Source organism: Pinus tabuliformis, chromosome 3_2, assembly GCF_031772625.1.
Source record: "Pinus tabuliformis cultivar Carrire ecotype Pingquan chromosome 3_2, CPIR1, whole genome shotgun sequence".
NCBI classification, from domain to species: domain Eukaryota; kingdom Viridiplantae; phylum Streptophyta; class Pinopsida; order Pinales; family Pinaceae; genus Pinus; species Pinus tabuliformis.
This window is the reverse complement of record NC_142302.1, coordinates 163,554,308-163,570,232: the sequence shown is the minus strand read 5'-3', so window position 1 is coordinate 163,570,232 and position 15,925 is coordinate 163,554,308. Positions and strand designations below refer to the sequence as shown.

Below are 15,925 nucleotides of genomic sequence, written 5' to 3'. Positions count from 1 at the left end.
CGAGGAAGGGGGCATTTAGTTGGTCGGATACAGCGCAGCGAGCCTTTGACAGGCTCAAGGAGGTTATGAGCAGCTGCCCAGTGCTTGCATTGCCAGATTTTACGCAGCCATTTGTTTTGGAGTGTGATGTGTCGGGAGAGGGGATCGGCGCAGTATTGATGCAGGGAGGTCACCCTATAGCCTTTGAGAGCCGGAATCTCCTTCCGCACGAGAGGTTGTATTCTATATACGACAAGGAGATGTTGGCCATCATGCATGCATTGGCTAAGTACCGGCAATATTTGGTGGGGAACAGGTTCAGCGTGAGGACTGATCACAACAGCCTCAAGTTCTTTTTGGAGCAGCAGCAGTTGCAGGAGAGGCAGCAGAAGTGGATCAGTAAGATCCAATCATATGACTTTGACATTAAGTATGTCGAGGGTAAGAACAACGTGGTAGCAAATGCCCTTTCACGTAGACCAGCCACGTTGTCTCTTATGAGCTTGGATACAGACTGGAGGGCTCGACTCTTAGTAGAGTACTCCAAGGACAGGTTTGCATGTGAGATTCTGGACAGGCAGGTGGAAAATGACAGGTTCAAGGTGATCGATGAGATCATCTATTACAGGGATCGGATCCTCTTGACTGAGGGGTCTCAGCTCAAGAAGAAGATACTCTAGGCATCACATGATTCACCATTGGCAGGCCATCAGGGGTTTACCAAAACCTACAGGGCCATTAGAGAGAGGTTCTCCTGGAAGGGCCTCAAGGACGACGTACTCCGACATATCAGAGACTGCGATGTTTGCCAGCGGAACAAGGGAGAGATGAGCCATCCCGCAGGTTTATTGCAACCGCTACCCATTCCGGAGGGGAAATGGGAGAGTATTTCAATGGACTTCATCACAGGATTTCCCACGGTACAGGGCAAGGATTTTATCTTTGTCATCGTTAACCGACTAACAAAGTACGTGCATTTCTTTGCCATATCTGCACACTACATAGCAACACAGGTGGCTGAGTTGCTCTTCAAGGAGATCTTCAGGCTACATGGTCTTCCTAAGACCGTCGTCAGTGACAGGGACAGTCGTTTCATGGATGGGTTCTGGCATGAGCTTTTCCGGTTGGCGGGGACGGAGTTGACTCCAAGTACCAGTTATCACCCACAGACGGATGGGCAGACAGAGATAGTTAACAAGTGGCTGGAGGGCTACTTGTGTAACTATGTCATTGGGCAGCAGCGAGCATGGCTGAAGTGGCTGCATTTGGAGGAGTATTGCTACAATACTTCACATCACATATCCATTGGTATGTCACCATTCTATGCCTTATATGGGTATCATCCTTTATTTTTTGTTGACGTGATGTTTGGTGACAGCAGGGCTCCTAGAGCCAAGTTTTGGATCCAAGAGAGTCAGGATATCCTCCAAGCTCTCAAGGATAACATGGCTACAGTGCAGAAGCAGCAGAAGCTGTATGCCGACAGGGGTCGAGTAGAGAGGCAGTTCGAGGTGGGGGACATGGTCTACCTACGATTACAACCATACCGACAGTCGTCACTGAAGCACAAGGGGGTGAAAATCTCAAGCCCCACTTTTATGGGCCATACAGGGTGATACGCAGGATTGGACAGGTTGCATATGAGTTGAAGCTACCCCAAGGCAACAAGATTCATAGCATTTTTCATGTATCATGCCTGAAAAAGGCATTGGGGCAATAGGTAATAGTGACAGATAAGCTACCACCTATGGATGATAAGGGGCATTTCGGATTGCAGCCGGAGGCTATCATTGATACCATGGAGAGGCAGTTGCGGAGCAGGACGGTCCGGGAATTCTTGGTGAGGTGGAAGAATTTGCCGAATGAGGATGCCACTTGGGAGAATGAGAAGATCTTACAGCATCCATCACTTCAGTTGCTTGAGGACAAGCAACATTTTGCCAGGGGAGACTGTAATATTCCTAATTAGCCCAGCTAATTGGAATATTCGATTTTGCCAAATTTTGCCTTCTATAGTTATTTTGTAAATCAACAAAAAAAAAGTGAGAAAGGGGGACATAACTCACTTTTAGAATAAAAGTCACTTCGTAGTAGCACAACGTTGTGACTTAAGGGAGAGCCAAGGGGGCCAAAAGGGGGACGCAGAAATGGGGCCCACACAGACACATGGAGGGACTGCGCAGGAGGTGAGGAACACGTGGCAAAAGGGGAATCACACAGGAGAAGGTGAGCATTGGGATTAAGAGAGGAAGAAGTTATAAAAGAGAGAGGAGCCCCCTCATTTTGATCATTCGGTTATGTGCATTTGTGATAGTCGTTTTGGCTTAGAGCACGCTAGCTGTTTAGCTAGTCTGCAGCACTGTTTAGTGCATTGAGTGTCTCCGTTCGGAGATCTCACCCTTAGCCCCGGGGGACTTCGAGTGCCTGCTCGGGCAAGGTATTTTCGTTGGCATTTCAGTAGTAGTATCTTCAGCATTTCAGCAGTGGTTTTATCAGTGTTCTAGAGGACTGCGCAGTGCTGGGAGAGGGACGCAGTTTGTTTTGGGAGCAGTCTGGATTGAGGTTTGTGGACGATTTGAGCCGAGGGATTGAGCAAGAGGTCAACTCTTGCATATTGGAGGAGTTTGGCAGAGTTCTGGGCTGAGTTTCAGAGGGTTCTATTCAGTGGCAGCGCAGAGCAGTGAGGAACTGCGCAGAACCCCAAGGGGGTGATTTCCGGGGGTCGACCATTCCAGGAAAGCTTTCTGGGTTTTTCTGGGTTTCTTGAGTAGAGTCCAATTTTAGAGGTTCAGCTTTTTCTGAGGAAGGGAGCAGTCCCAAATCCTCGTTTGATTTCTATCAGATGCAGCAACAACAGTTTTCCTAGCAGCTTGGACGCAGATTAGAGAGGGGCCATTCCTTTGCTATTCTGAGTGTATTTATTCACTTGCCTTGTGCAACTAGAGGTGCTATCTTCCTGATCACCTCCTGTACTCATTTTATTACTCAATATAATAAAATGGCTTAGCATTCTCTCTGCATTTCTTGTGTATCTGTTTATGGTTTATTTGATATATATAGTATCATGTTACTTGTATCTTTGTGAGCATTCTCGGCTATTATACCACTTGTGTGTTTCTATTATACTCTTAGCAGAGTCTGGAAAGGGCCAAGTAGCCTCTGGATCTCGTCCTCTTTTTAGAGGCGACATATCTGGTAAATGCCCTCCCAATCCATCTCTGGCTGGAGTTTGCTTGTGTTTGGGGTATATTCCTGATATGGAATATTACAGACATGCAGCAGGAATGAGTTAAGGAGAAAGTGTCTTTGCTTCATTTGCAAGGAACGTTCGGGACTTGACCACTCATGCTTGAGTGACAGACACAAAGGGGATGACAAAGGCAGATCAAGGGGAAACTCATTCTGACCTTCTAGATAAGGATTCTACTAAAGAGTATCAACAGGCATGTGGGGATGATGGCAGCAACCGTGATATGCATAACTATCTGGTGGATAGCTTTGATGAGCAGTATGTGAAAATTCCTAATCCTCAAGGAACCCCTACTGCAGCAAATCTGAATCTACTTCACCTACTTGATTTTAATATACATTCATCAAGTTATTCTCTAAATACTGAAGCAAATTACTTCTGCAGCCTACACTACTTTAATATTTGATTACATGAAACAAAAGCCTGAGAAAAGAACAGACAGATAGGACACAATTATTTTTGGACAAAATAGTCCCTAGAAAAACCCAACGGGGGAAACCGGTGCAGTAGCTCCGAGGGTTTTCTATTATTAAGCAATAGTTCTGAATACAATGTTGGATGCCCTCCCGTCAATCCAGTGACAAAGAAATACAATGGCAAAAATCTAAGTGGGTTTTACCTCACTTCACCCGGCAGATTCCAGTTGATCCGGCAGCAAGGTTGGCTAACCCGGGCTACTTCTGCATTGGCCTTGCGTCAGTCTTTCAGGCTCTGCGTCAGCCCTACACTGTCACCTCTGCCCATTGCGTCAACTTTCCCCGTTGTTTCAGCGGTTCCCTGGTTGTTTCGGCTTTCTGCATGGAAGGCAACTTTCTCCTTTGCATTGGCCCTTCTGGCTTTGCATCAAGGCTGTGTGGGCCCAAACTGGCCCAGCGTCAGTCCTCCTGGCTACTATGCAGCCTCCACAAGCTTCCCTCCGCCTCTCTGTCGGTATTCCTGAACTATCCCTGCCCCTCTGCTGTAAGATCTCCCGAATCATTTTTCTTCCTAAGAGCTTCTTACCTCAGAAAATCGATTTTCTCAATCTCTGTGTGTGTCTCTAAATGAACCCCAAGCCTCCTTCTTATACTTTTCCTGTTGAGACTTCAACGGCTAATATTAAGTCTCTAATCAACGACTAAGATTAAAACATGACTTGAGTCACCTTCTATATCATTCTCACCCATATTTTGATTAGTACCCATTAATATTTTAATTTTCCTAAGTTTAGACTTAGGAACCCCATTAAAAATATTAATTATTTTAATAAAATACAATTCGGGGGGGGAATTTCACCAAACAGTTTTTGGGTTCTTTAGAACTCACGTGCCTTAGCCTCTCCACCAACTTTCAAGGCTAGAGCACTTCCGATGCTACCAAAAACTAACAATCCCTCTTAGCGAGGAAAGTGCTCCAGCAACAATGTCCAACTACATGTTGCTCTATCTCTAAAGCATCTCCTTTTTGCACTATTGTTGCCACCAACACCGTGTTGTTGTTGCTGCTACTGTACTGTTGCCCATGACAATGTTGCATCTGTACTACAGCTCCCTCTCAAATGTTGCATCTACTATGCTGCTAGCACTGCCACGGCTAACACTGCATTCGACTGAACTTAACTGTGTTCAGTAGAATACCATGAATGTTGGAATCTGACTGCTCTAGTCTCTAACCCTCTGAATCTTCTGCGCTACTGCTGACTTCTCCACTGTGCCATCTGCACCGCTGCCAACCTTGCTCTGCTCTGATCAGTGTCTGGTCTCTGACTACTGCATCTGTCCTCCAAACAATCCACTGCATCATCTGACACTAAGTGCATCTCGCTACTGCTGAAACTTGGGCTCCCATAGCAAGGAATTGATCCAAGAGGTGGACTCCTCAAGGATCCTGCCCACATGTAGTCCTCCTGACTATAGCTCAATATCGCCCCATCTCCCTCCTGGAGATGCATGGGCACTCATGGAAAACTCATCTTTGTTAATCTTTGCTGGAGCAGCCTTCAGATCATGTTTCTCATCCTTATCCTTTTTCTTCAAAGGACACTGGGATGCATAGTGGCCCATCTTGCCACAACTGAAACATTTCACCTTCAAAATGTCCTTCTTTTGCTTGTACTTCTACTATCCCTTTGATGTTAGAGCTGCTTTCTCCTCCTCCTCCTTGGTCTTCGTCCCACTCCCACTGCTGCCATTGAGGTTGACCTTTACCAGGTCCTTCCGTAATTCCTCCTGTTGAAGAGTTGCCCACATCTCCTCCCATGAAGGTAGTCTTTCCCTCCCCAATATGCTTTGGACGAAGACTTGCCATTCATCCGAGACTCCATTCAGGGCTATCCTTACCATCGCGGTAGACTGAGGAGTGGACCCCACTGCAGCAAGCTGGTCTCTGGTGTCCTAAAGATGTTGAAGATAGGAGTTAACTCCTCCCTCCCGCATCAATGTTCGGTGCAACTTCTGTTCTAGGTACACCTTCCACTGTTCAGAAGATCCTTCATACAGAGAAGACAAAGCTTCCCACATCTCTCGGGTTGTATCCTTGCCCTGCAAGTGTGAGACCACATGATCTCGAACTCCATGGAGTATGAACCTCTTTGCCTTCCCTTGCTCGGCCTTGTACTTCTTCTTCTGATCATTGTCAGGAGGAACAACCACAACACTCTTGGCGTACTGTTCAAAAGAGCCGTCATACAGAGAAGACAAAGCTTCCCACATCTCTTGGGTTGTATCCTTGCCCTGCAAGTGTGAGACCACATGATCTCGAACTCCATTGAGTATGAACCTCTTTGCCTTCCCTTACTCAACCTTGTACTTCTTCTTCTGATCATTTTCAGGAGGAACAACCACAACACTCTTGACGTAGGCTTCGAGATTGTATTCTTCCAGAACAGCTAAGATTCTGGTCTTCCATATGACATAGTTGGAAGCTCCTTCCAACCTGTCCTAATCTCTGAGCCCATGTGATGCCATCTCACCCAACTGTCGAACTGACTCCTCTAGTCACTGCTCAACACTACTCAATTGCCCAGCAAGTGAGAAATTCGAACTTTTTGGCAAAATGTTCTCTAAGGAGAAAATTCCCCTTCTATGTGTCTTTGCTCTTTTCCGACGGATTTCTGCCCTAGCAGAAACTGCACCCTCCAAGCATTGCGCTAAGGCTCTGCGTCACTCCCTCTGCCTCTACAAACTCACAATTTGGAAATCGTACCTCTGTCGACTCTCTTTGAGATAGATTTCCTTGGAATCTTTGCTTCTCGGCAACAATTGTGCAATCCCTTCAAGGGGATTCAAATTGCTGCCAAGTACAGCTTTCGACCTCTCTGCTCAGTGCTAGATCTACTCTTCCTATTTCAAAATTTTCAATACCATGTACAAATTCCTAATCCTCAAGGAACCCCTACTACAGCAAATCTGAATCTACTTCACCTACTTGATTTTAATATACATTCATCAAGTTATTCTCTTAATACTGAAGCAAATTACTTCTGCAACCTACACTACTTTAATATTTGATTACATGAAACAGAAAACAGAGCAAAGCACAAGATACATAGGACAGTTATTTTTGGACAAAATAGTCCCCGGAAAAACCCAATGTGGGAATACCGGTGCAGCAGCTTTGAGGGATTTCTATTATTAAGCAGTAGTTCTGAATACAATGTTGGATGCCCTCCCAGCAATCCAATGACAGAGAAATACAATGGCAAAAAATCTGAGTGAATTTTACCTCACTTCACCCAGCAGATTCCGGTTGATCCGACAACAAGACTGGCTTACCCCGACTACTTCAGCGTCGGCCCTGCATCAGCCTTTCAAGCTCTGTGTCAACCCTGCGCTGTCACTTCTACCCATTACATTAGCTTTCCTGGTTGTTCCGGCAGTTCCGACTTTCTGTGTGGAAGGCATCTTTCTCCTCTATGCTAGCCCTTCTGGCTCTGCATCAACGCTACATGGGCCCAAACTGGCCCAACGTCAATCCCCCTGGCTACTACACTGCCTCCACAAGATTCTCTCCGCCTCTCTGCTAGTATTCCCGAACTATCCCTACCCCTCTGCTGCAAGATCTCCCCAATCAATTTTCTTTCTGAAAACTTCTCACCTTAGAAAATCAATTTCCTCAATCTCTCTGTGTGTCTCTAAATGAACCCCAATCCTCCTTATACTTTTCCTGTTGTTGTGACTTCAACGGCTAAGATTAAGTCTCTAATCAACGGCTAAGATTAAAACATGACTTGATCCACCTTCTAGATCATTCTCACCCATATTTTGATTAATACCCATTAATATTTTAATTTTCCTAAGATTAGACTTAGGAACCCCATTAAAAATATTAATTATTTTAATAAAATACAATCCGGGTGGAATTTCACCAAATGGTTTCTAGGTTCTTTAGAACTCATGTGCCTTAGCCTCTCCACCAATTTTCAAGGCTAGAGCACTTCTGATGCTACCAAAAACTAACACAGTAGATTACTCCCATGCGGGGAGGAGTCCAGGGAAAAGAGCCATCAATGGCGATCCAACATGGTGAGCGCATAGAGGAGCTTGAGCATACCCGTAGAGATGTCGACAGCAACCCAGATCCACATCCATGTTCGATGAGTCAGCACATGCAGCACAAAGTAGAGCACAGTATGTGTGATCGATTATTTTTGGAGAGTCCGCTGGTGGCTCATATTGTGTCCATGATGGAGGATGAGCAGCGGTCCCTGGGGTCAGCCATTGATGAGGGGCATACAGATGTGTAAGCTGCCAGCAAGGAGGTAGTATTTGCAGACATTGGTCATCAGGAGGCATTGAGCCCTGATATAACAATTTTGTGAGTGACGTGTGGACCGGTGGAGCATGGAGTTTTCGGTTAGATGAGGGAGGCTCTTTTGGAGACAGTGATGCATCCATCTTTGGGTCTACCCCCTAACAAGGTGCAGGTAGAGGCAGTGGCAGCTAGCAAAGCTGTAGTATTTCCAGGCAGCAGCCCTCTCCAGGAGTACATAGACAGGGCGTGTAGCATGGGTTGCTCACTTATCGGGAGAGAGGCAAGGATTCCTAGACATATCAGGTTGATTGGTTGGGCAGAGCTGCATGAATGAGCATGGTACATCATATTGGACTCGTACCCTATACAGGTGCACTTGCATCTGATCCTTCCCTCAAGATGGATTGGCAGGAGATCATGAGTTGGCATTCTGTTGGTGGCACGATATTCTCAGTCAGGAGCATAGTGCAGCGAGGACCCGTAGACATGAGGAGTACTACGTGCTCCGATTGGCAGTGGGATACAGGTCGACAACTCTTCAACATTCCATCCCAACATCAAAAGAGTGGGATTAGCATTGGATTGAGTCAAGGGTTAGACTGGAGAGAGGTGATGAGTTGGTACGCGATTAATAGAGCAATGTTCATAGTTGGAGCTATAGCACAGCAAGATCCACAGAGCATTGATGCTTGTTCTTGGTGGCATTGGTATCCAAGAGGATTTGTTGATGAAAGGTTCAGTCATAAATTGGTTTGGGATCTAGGCATTGAGGGGTCCGTTCATGGCGGGCTAACACAGAGGCATAGCATCACCCAGTGGTTCATATGGGATCTAGGCATTGGTTCTCAGTTGCATTGGGCCACCAAATTGGTCCACAGGTTTGGATTGCTTGAGGGCAAGCAATCTTGGGGCAAGAAGATTTGTGACGTCCCTTTTTCTGGTGTTCCTCACGACATGGTCTTTCAATGTTGGAGGCAGACAGGTCACAGGTGCAGATTTACTTCATCAGCGAGCCCAAGGGCTTTTGGAGATGTTTCATGGGGTTTTGAGGAGCTTCTATGGGATCTAATGGCATTTGTTTGGCATATTCCATTATCTACACAACTTGTCTTTCATTCCGTTGCATTCCGACAACTTCCGAAAAAAGGCTATTATTGGGTCTAACTCAATTAATTACACTTAGGGTGGTATTCCAAGAGGAATACTTGATGGAACACCTTAGTGTAATAGCTCGTTGGAACCGAAACGAGAAGATCTATAGGATGGGATGGTTCGAAGTGATTTTCAGTGACCAAAGGAGGCTTGGTGGTCAATTTACCCTTTTCCCACATTTAAAAGAATATTTTAATAGAAATAAAAAAGGGAAAAGTGCTCCATGATTAAAATAATAATAAAATAGGAAGTTCTAGAAGGGTCCATCAGATCTATAAAAAGAGAAGGAGAAGGCCATTACAGGACATCTTGGATTTGATATTTCTTCTTGTACGATAGGTTGAGAACCCGGTTCTCTACTTCATTGGTATCCCCAGGACGGAAACCCTCAGGTGATTCAGTGAAATTGACCCATCTCCCCTTGGTGAATTCATCCAGAATTCACCGGAGAGCTCAGCAATGACATTTCAGTTCAGTTTTGGAGGGCCAACACAACATTGAAGCAGATTCTTGAGGCCAGTTTTCCATCTTGGCTTATTTATTGCATCAACATGTAAACCCCAGTTTCTATTATAATAAAGCTGAGATTACTTTTGTCTATCGTATTATTGAATTGCATGCACTCTATTTGTTATATTTTACATGGAAATCTTCTATTAATTGAATGGTAATTTTATGGAGAAATTTTGGTTGAGTTAGATTTCTGCAAAATTAGCCAAATATCCCATTTGGGATATTAAATTGTTTCAGTCCATTTAATGTATATCTACCCTTGGAGGTATCAAGTGCATTTATGGTAGTTTGGTCTGTCATAGGCTTTTGGATTATTAGCAATTCAAATCTCTAGTACAGGCCATACTTTTAGAAAATATATTAGGATGTTTATTATGGGGTTCAATCAAACGTGTTGGTTCACCTGGTTTGGGTTAGCTGGGTAATCTGCCTAGATTTAGTATTTTTGTGAGTCGCTAATGTTAAACTTAGTTAATTTTTGCAAAATAAAGGTCCCTCTATTCTATATCTTTTTACTCACTCACAGACATTTTCAATCCAACATTTCTTTGATGTCAATTGGTTCTTTTACATACATTCAGGTGTTAATGGTAGAAATATATGTTAGCGGGTGATAAACATAACAACATACATTATGGAAATGGTGTGTACTCTCAACCTATATGGTGCTGAGGATGTAAAGGAAAACATTCACATTATAATACTTATTGTGGAAATCGAATATCACCTACAGTTTTCCTTTTGCAGTTTGGTCTCTTTTCACCTGGCCAAATACCTTTGGGATAACTCTGATCTGTAGAAGTTTGGTTATTAGGTATAATATAACTTACATTACTTACTCTAAATAGGCAATTAAATCCCTGATGGATTCAGATTAAATCTTTTAAAGACAGCCAATAGCCTAGGGTGGATTCCTCTCATTATTAGTTCAAAGCAGACAACTGCGTACAAGATGAAATATGTATTCCTGATTTTTAAAGAGAAAAAAGGAATATTAATCATCATTAGGTATCATGTTGATGTCATGGGAGAATTTCGTTATGGAACTCATCCAGGATACAGCTTCATAAAGATCTATGTAGAATGCATATAGGAATTGGCATTCTAAACAAAAAAAAAGTTAAAACAACACAAAGACAATTGCATGATAACATCTGAAGTTCCAGTGTTGAAAATATCGGCATCGACAAAAAATTGGCGAGGGTCCAGAAAACATCTTCTCGGAAACATCGGCATCTTCTCGGAAACATCGGTGAATAAATCGGCAAAAATCAGCAAACATTAAAAAAAAATACAAAATATATTCAATTTTTTCAAAATCGGAAAAAATCGGCAAAAATCACTAACGGAAAATATCGCGATTTTTTGAGGCCAAAAAATCAGCTGGCTGAAAAAATCACAATTTTTCAGCACCTCACTGAAAAATCGGCGATTTTGTCAACACTGATCTAAACATTCTCGATGCCTTAGATTCTATTATACAATGAAGATGCATTTCTTTCACATTCTAACTTATGTATATCAAACTTAAGACAAGATTTAGCACTTTGTAAAGAGCACAGGAAGCTCACATTAGGCTTTAGAACACCACCACATTGCTCACAGGTTGGAATAGTAAAATTGTCTGCCCAAAATTTTTCATCTATTTCAATATCTCCATCTGGTCGTTGCTGCATGCCAAAACTTGCATCTGAACCAGGAGAACAGTTTTCCAGACTTTTGATTCCTAAGGCCCACTGCAAAGACCATAGAAATTTTCCCATTAAAGAGTTGATGCCTACTTGTGAATGTAATAGGAAAAATTGGAATATAAATGACTTTAGTAATGCATACATGAATGCTGTGCCTAAATATTTAAAACCAATGTTTTCCTTTCATTTCTTCAAAATCATAAACTCCTGATCAAAATAGATGAAAAATGCAATGTCAAAAGCCATGTTTGCATCAAGAAACCTGAATAAACTAATAAGATCATGAGAATAATAATAGTAAGTACAAATTGTGGCCCTCATCGCTAAATTATAGACATTGACGCAGTTACTGAACAAAGGCATGTTAGAAGGGCTTTGGTGAGAATCTGTAATAGGCTGTCAGTGGAAAATACATTATATCTTCAGTTCAAAATGCACATTAAGAATGACAGTGGAAAACTGAACAAGCCTTTTAAGGATAGCAAAAGCAGGATGTATTTGGTGAGACAATAATAAAAACTTCTGGTGATGTCAATGTTCTCCAATATATGTGACAGGAAATCACAACTGCATATGGACAAATAAGCATCTGATGGATAGCACAAACACATAGATCAAGCAATAGGCTATACAGCTGATTAGAGTATTCGTATGTGAAATTTTGTTGTGTAATCCACAATCAAGTTGCAAAATGAAAGAAACATGGTGTAAGATATGTCTCAAATAAGGGGCATAAACACCTTTTGGTTTTATTAGATAATAAAATGGCATAAATAGGCATGACTTCTTGTAGTTAAAATGTAGCATCCCATGTATCCATAGTAGGGACTCCAGGAGGTGCCATGCAAATAAAAATGTATTCATTACTATATTACTTTGCCAAAAATGGATGGCTCATCTCGCATTTTCAAGGGCTTTCTCCTCTCACCAGCACAAGAGAAAATCCATGGAGACAATTGCAGGTTGCAACTTGAAGGCATGTATGACTACTTAACATGACTTTGATGAAGTGCCCTGCTCATGGACGGTACCAAGGGTCCCAACTCCCAGGACCACATGAATGGATGATGTAACCTTGAAGGGATCTAAGCGAAGAACACCCTACCTTGGGAAATGTCCAAAGTGCAATTTATGGCAAGGTGGGGATTAAACAAGGCCTCTTACTGCAAAATCTAGCAGGCCTAGTGCAAAGCCTCACTAGGCAAACAAGGTCTTTTGGAAACAAAGAGATCAGATACCACAGTACGCAATTTTATTAGAACTGAACTGGTCAAACCCCTGAACCAAGAACTGGAAAAAAATGATAAAGTAAAACACATCTATTCATGTGCATCCATATGAATCCAAACCATTTATACACAAATATGCAAAAGTTATCATTTACATAGTGTTACCTACCACCTATGGGTAGTATGAATAGGAGAAAAATTTTCTCCTAAATGGTCCTCAGCCAACAACCAACATCCCCTTGTAGCCACCAAATAGCTCGATGTGCCATTGTCTCCGCCACCTGAGCCAACCATGTGGCCCCTTGCCCATCTGTTATCATCGTATGTTTGAAGGTGGACCTCTTGACCCCGAAGGTATGGCTTTTCATTGGTATAGTTGAATAATTTTCGTTACTTATCATGGGCACTTTTGGGCATGGATTGGTGGGGGGATTCGGCCGAAAGAGTGGGCTAGGTCTATACCCTTGTCTCCTCCACCCGATTTGGTGGTTAGCCTTATATCCTAGTCCTGTGGGATATCCTTTACTGGCCATTAGCTTTAGGGTTGACACTACATAGGAAATCCTAGTTTTGGTTGTGTGGTCCCACTTCCCGAGATCATATACATCACTCCCTTTCGCTCATTCTAACCCCATTCATCATGTTTCCCATCTGGATCCACATGTGTCCACTGGGTCCACATAGGGATAGCCTCCCCCTCCCTTGTCCACACCTTGGGTCAGGCTTGGAACGATGCCCCAGAGGTTGATGCAGCTAAAAAGAAAAAAAAGGCATACTTTGGCCACTCTCATCAGGAAATGTACCACAAAATGCAAAAGATGGTCAGGACATACAAATTTAGCACGTGGGCAAAAGCCAAACATGAGCTCTACCCTTTATTTATGGCCATCACCCTAGTTCTTATGGGCCCTAGATGATCCCCCTCCACATAAAGGAACCCATGATTGTCCCAACCCCTGGTGGGCAATGAAATGCCCCACCTTAAAAAGGGATACATACTACTACATCCTACACATCATGCTCTCATCCCCTAGAACCCCGAGCAATTATGAAGAAAAATCAATCAAAGGCAAAAGGCATCTGAAGAAGGGTGGAAAAGCAAAGGTTAGGGTAACTCGTGAACCATAATTTGCTCCCTCCTACGCTCATATACCCAGGTATGGGCTTCCCTTCTTATAGCTACCCTTGTACCATGGCATGTGGCCTGGAACATTCCCTTGACCCCCACTTTGTTCCATCACTATATCATTTGCCACCTACCACCTGATGGATGTACCATAGACATGCCACCCCCCTTATTCAGCTTGGAGACATTTATACATGCCAAAGCCCACTATGAAAGGGCATGCCACCACGAAGTGCCCTGTTACCCACCATTTTGTGCATGATATCCCAAGGAGAACAACTTTCTCCAAGATGGTCCTCAATCGGTAGCCAACAACCCCTTACAACCACCAACTAGCTGGTTGTGCCATTTCTTCGCCACCTAAGCCAGCAATGTGGTCCCTCACCCATCTGTCATGATCATAAGTTTGAAGGTGGGCCTCCCAAACCTAAAGGTATGCCTTGTCATTTGGTAATTGAGTATTGTAGTTTACTTATCATGGAAACGGTTGGACATGGATTAATGGGGGGATTCGGCAGAAAGAGTGAGCTAGGTATGTGCTCTTGTCCCCTAGACCTCTTTTGGATGTTAACCTTTGACCCTAGTCCCATGGGATCTCTTTTACTGTCCTTTGGGTTTTAGGGATGGTACTACATGGGAAACCCTGATTTAGATTGCATGGTCACGCTCCCTCATCCACATATATCACTCCCCTTCCACTCATTATAACTCCATTCATCATTCCTCCCACCTGGGTCCACATTCTTCCACTAGGTCCACAAAGGGTTAGCCTTCCCCTCCCCTTTGCCCACACCCTGGTTCGGGCCTAGAACGATGCCCAGATGTTGATGCAGCTAAAAATAAAAGAAAAAGCATAATTGGCCACATTCAACGGGAAAATGTACCAAAAAATGCAAAAGATAGTCGAGAAAAACACATTTAGCACGTGGGCAAAAGCCAATACATGAACTCTACCCATTTCCATGGCCATCACCCTGGTTCCTATAGGCCCTAGATGAGCCTCCTCTATCATTCAGGAACCCATGATTGTCCCAACCCATGGTGGGCAATGAATCACCCCACCTTAAAGGGGATATCCACTGCTATACTTTGCACATCATGCTCTCACTCCTTGAGCCCTGAGCAGATAACCAAAGAAAAATCATAAAACGCAAAAGGCATATGAAAAAGGGTGGAAAAATCAAGGTTGGGGTAACTCATATACCATGCTTGCTCCCTCCTATACATTATTTACCCAAGTGTGGGCTTCCCTTTATTAGCTACCCTTGTACCCTGGCATGTGACCCAGGATTGCCCTTTCATCCCCTACTTCGTTCCATTACTTTATCACATGCGACCACCATTTGAAGGATGTACCAAGTACATACTATCCCCTTTAAAAGTAAAAACCACCAAATAACCCCCCCTTGGAGCTTGGAGACATTAGCACATGTTAAAGCCACTATGGAAGGGCATGCCATTATGAAGTGCCCGCCTGTTGTCCATGGTTTGTAAATTCTTTAACTTGATTTCTTTAATGACTTGGTGTACTGGAAGGCAAGGGGACGCATTGGATATTATGCAAGATTGCAGATGGTCTCCATCTTGGGTTTGATCTCCCTATACGAGGTCCTCACCCTCCAAATGGCTACATTGGCACATGTAAGGTGTGTGTAGAAAGCCATGGGCCTCCACAGTAATAGACAACATTCCATGGATCCCCAAAGACATTCAGAGGTTGCTCGATATTCGCCTATTGGACGAGGAAGATGCATCTAGTTTACCATGTCATGTCCCTTCCAAAATTAATTTGAAACAAGACTAATTATTGCATTTTGGATCCAATTTTGGAGATAGTGGAGCCTATTTGATTTTTTTTAGGAGATTAGACTTAGGAAAGTTATTTTGTTGTGGTCAAATTACACATGGGGGCCACCCACACTAGGGAAATATGCACTCACTAGTTCGGTTTGCATGGAGGTGGTTAAGTTTTGCATGTAGGTGGTTAAGTGAGGGCCCATGATGGAGTTAAAATTGGAGAGAAAAGTGCTCCACGAAATCTATATAAGGAAGGTAGCTCTCCTCATTTCAATCATCTTATTGGAGTATATTGATTTCTATTTGGTTGCTCGAGTTGCTTAGCCGAGTCACTAGTTGTTTAGCACGAGTTCTTTAGGCGAAGAGCTCACCCTTTCTTCGGGGGACTTCAAGTGCCACCCTAGGAAGGTTTTCTTCATTTCTTCAGGAGGAGGATCACATTGTGATTCCCAGCAGT

General features: G+C 43.5%; 1 protein-coding gene across 2 annotated transcripts in view; it reads right to left on the bottom strand.

Moving 5' to 3' along the window:
* The window catches only part of LOC149180310 (NAD-dependent protein deacylase SRT2-like), a 278,802-nt gene that overhangs the window by 72,179 nt on the left and 190,698 nt on the right, over nucleotides 1–15,925 (bottom strand). For both annotated transcript variants that reach the window (XM_089416014.1, XM_089416015.1), the window contains one exon: nucleotides 11,197–11,361. In XM_089416014.1, coding sequence (XP_089272140.1) covers nucleotides 11,197–11,361 — 165 coding nt within the window. The remainder of the gene's footprint in view (nucleotides 1–11,196; nucleotides 11,362–15,925) is intronic.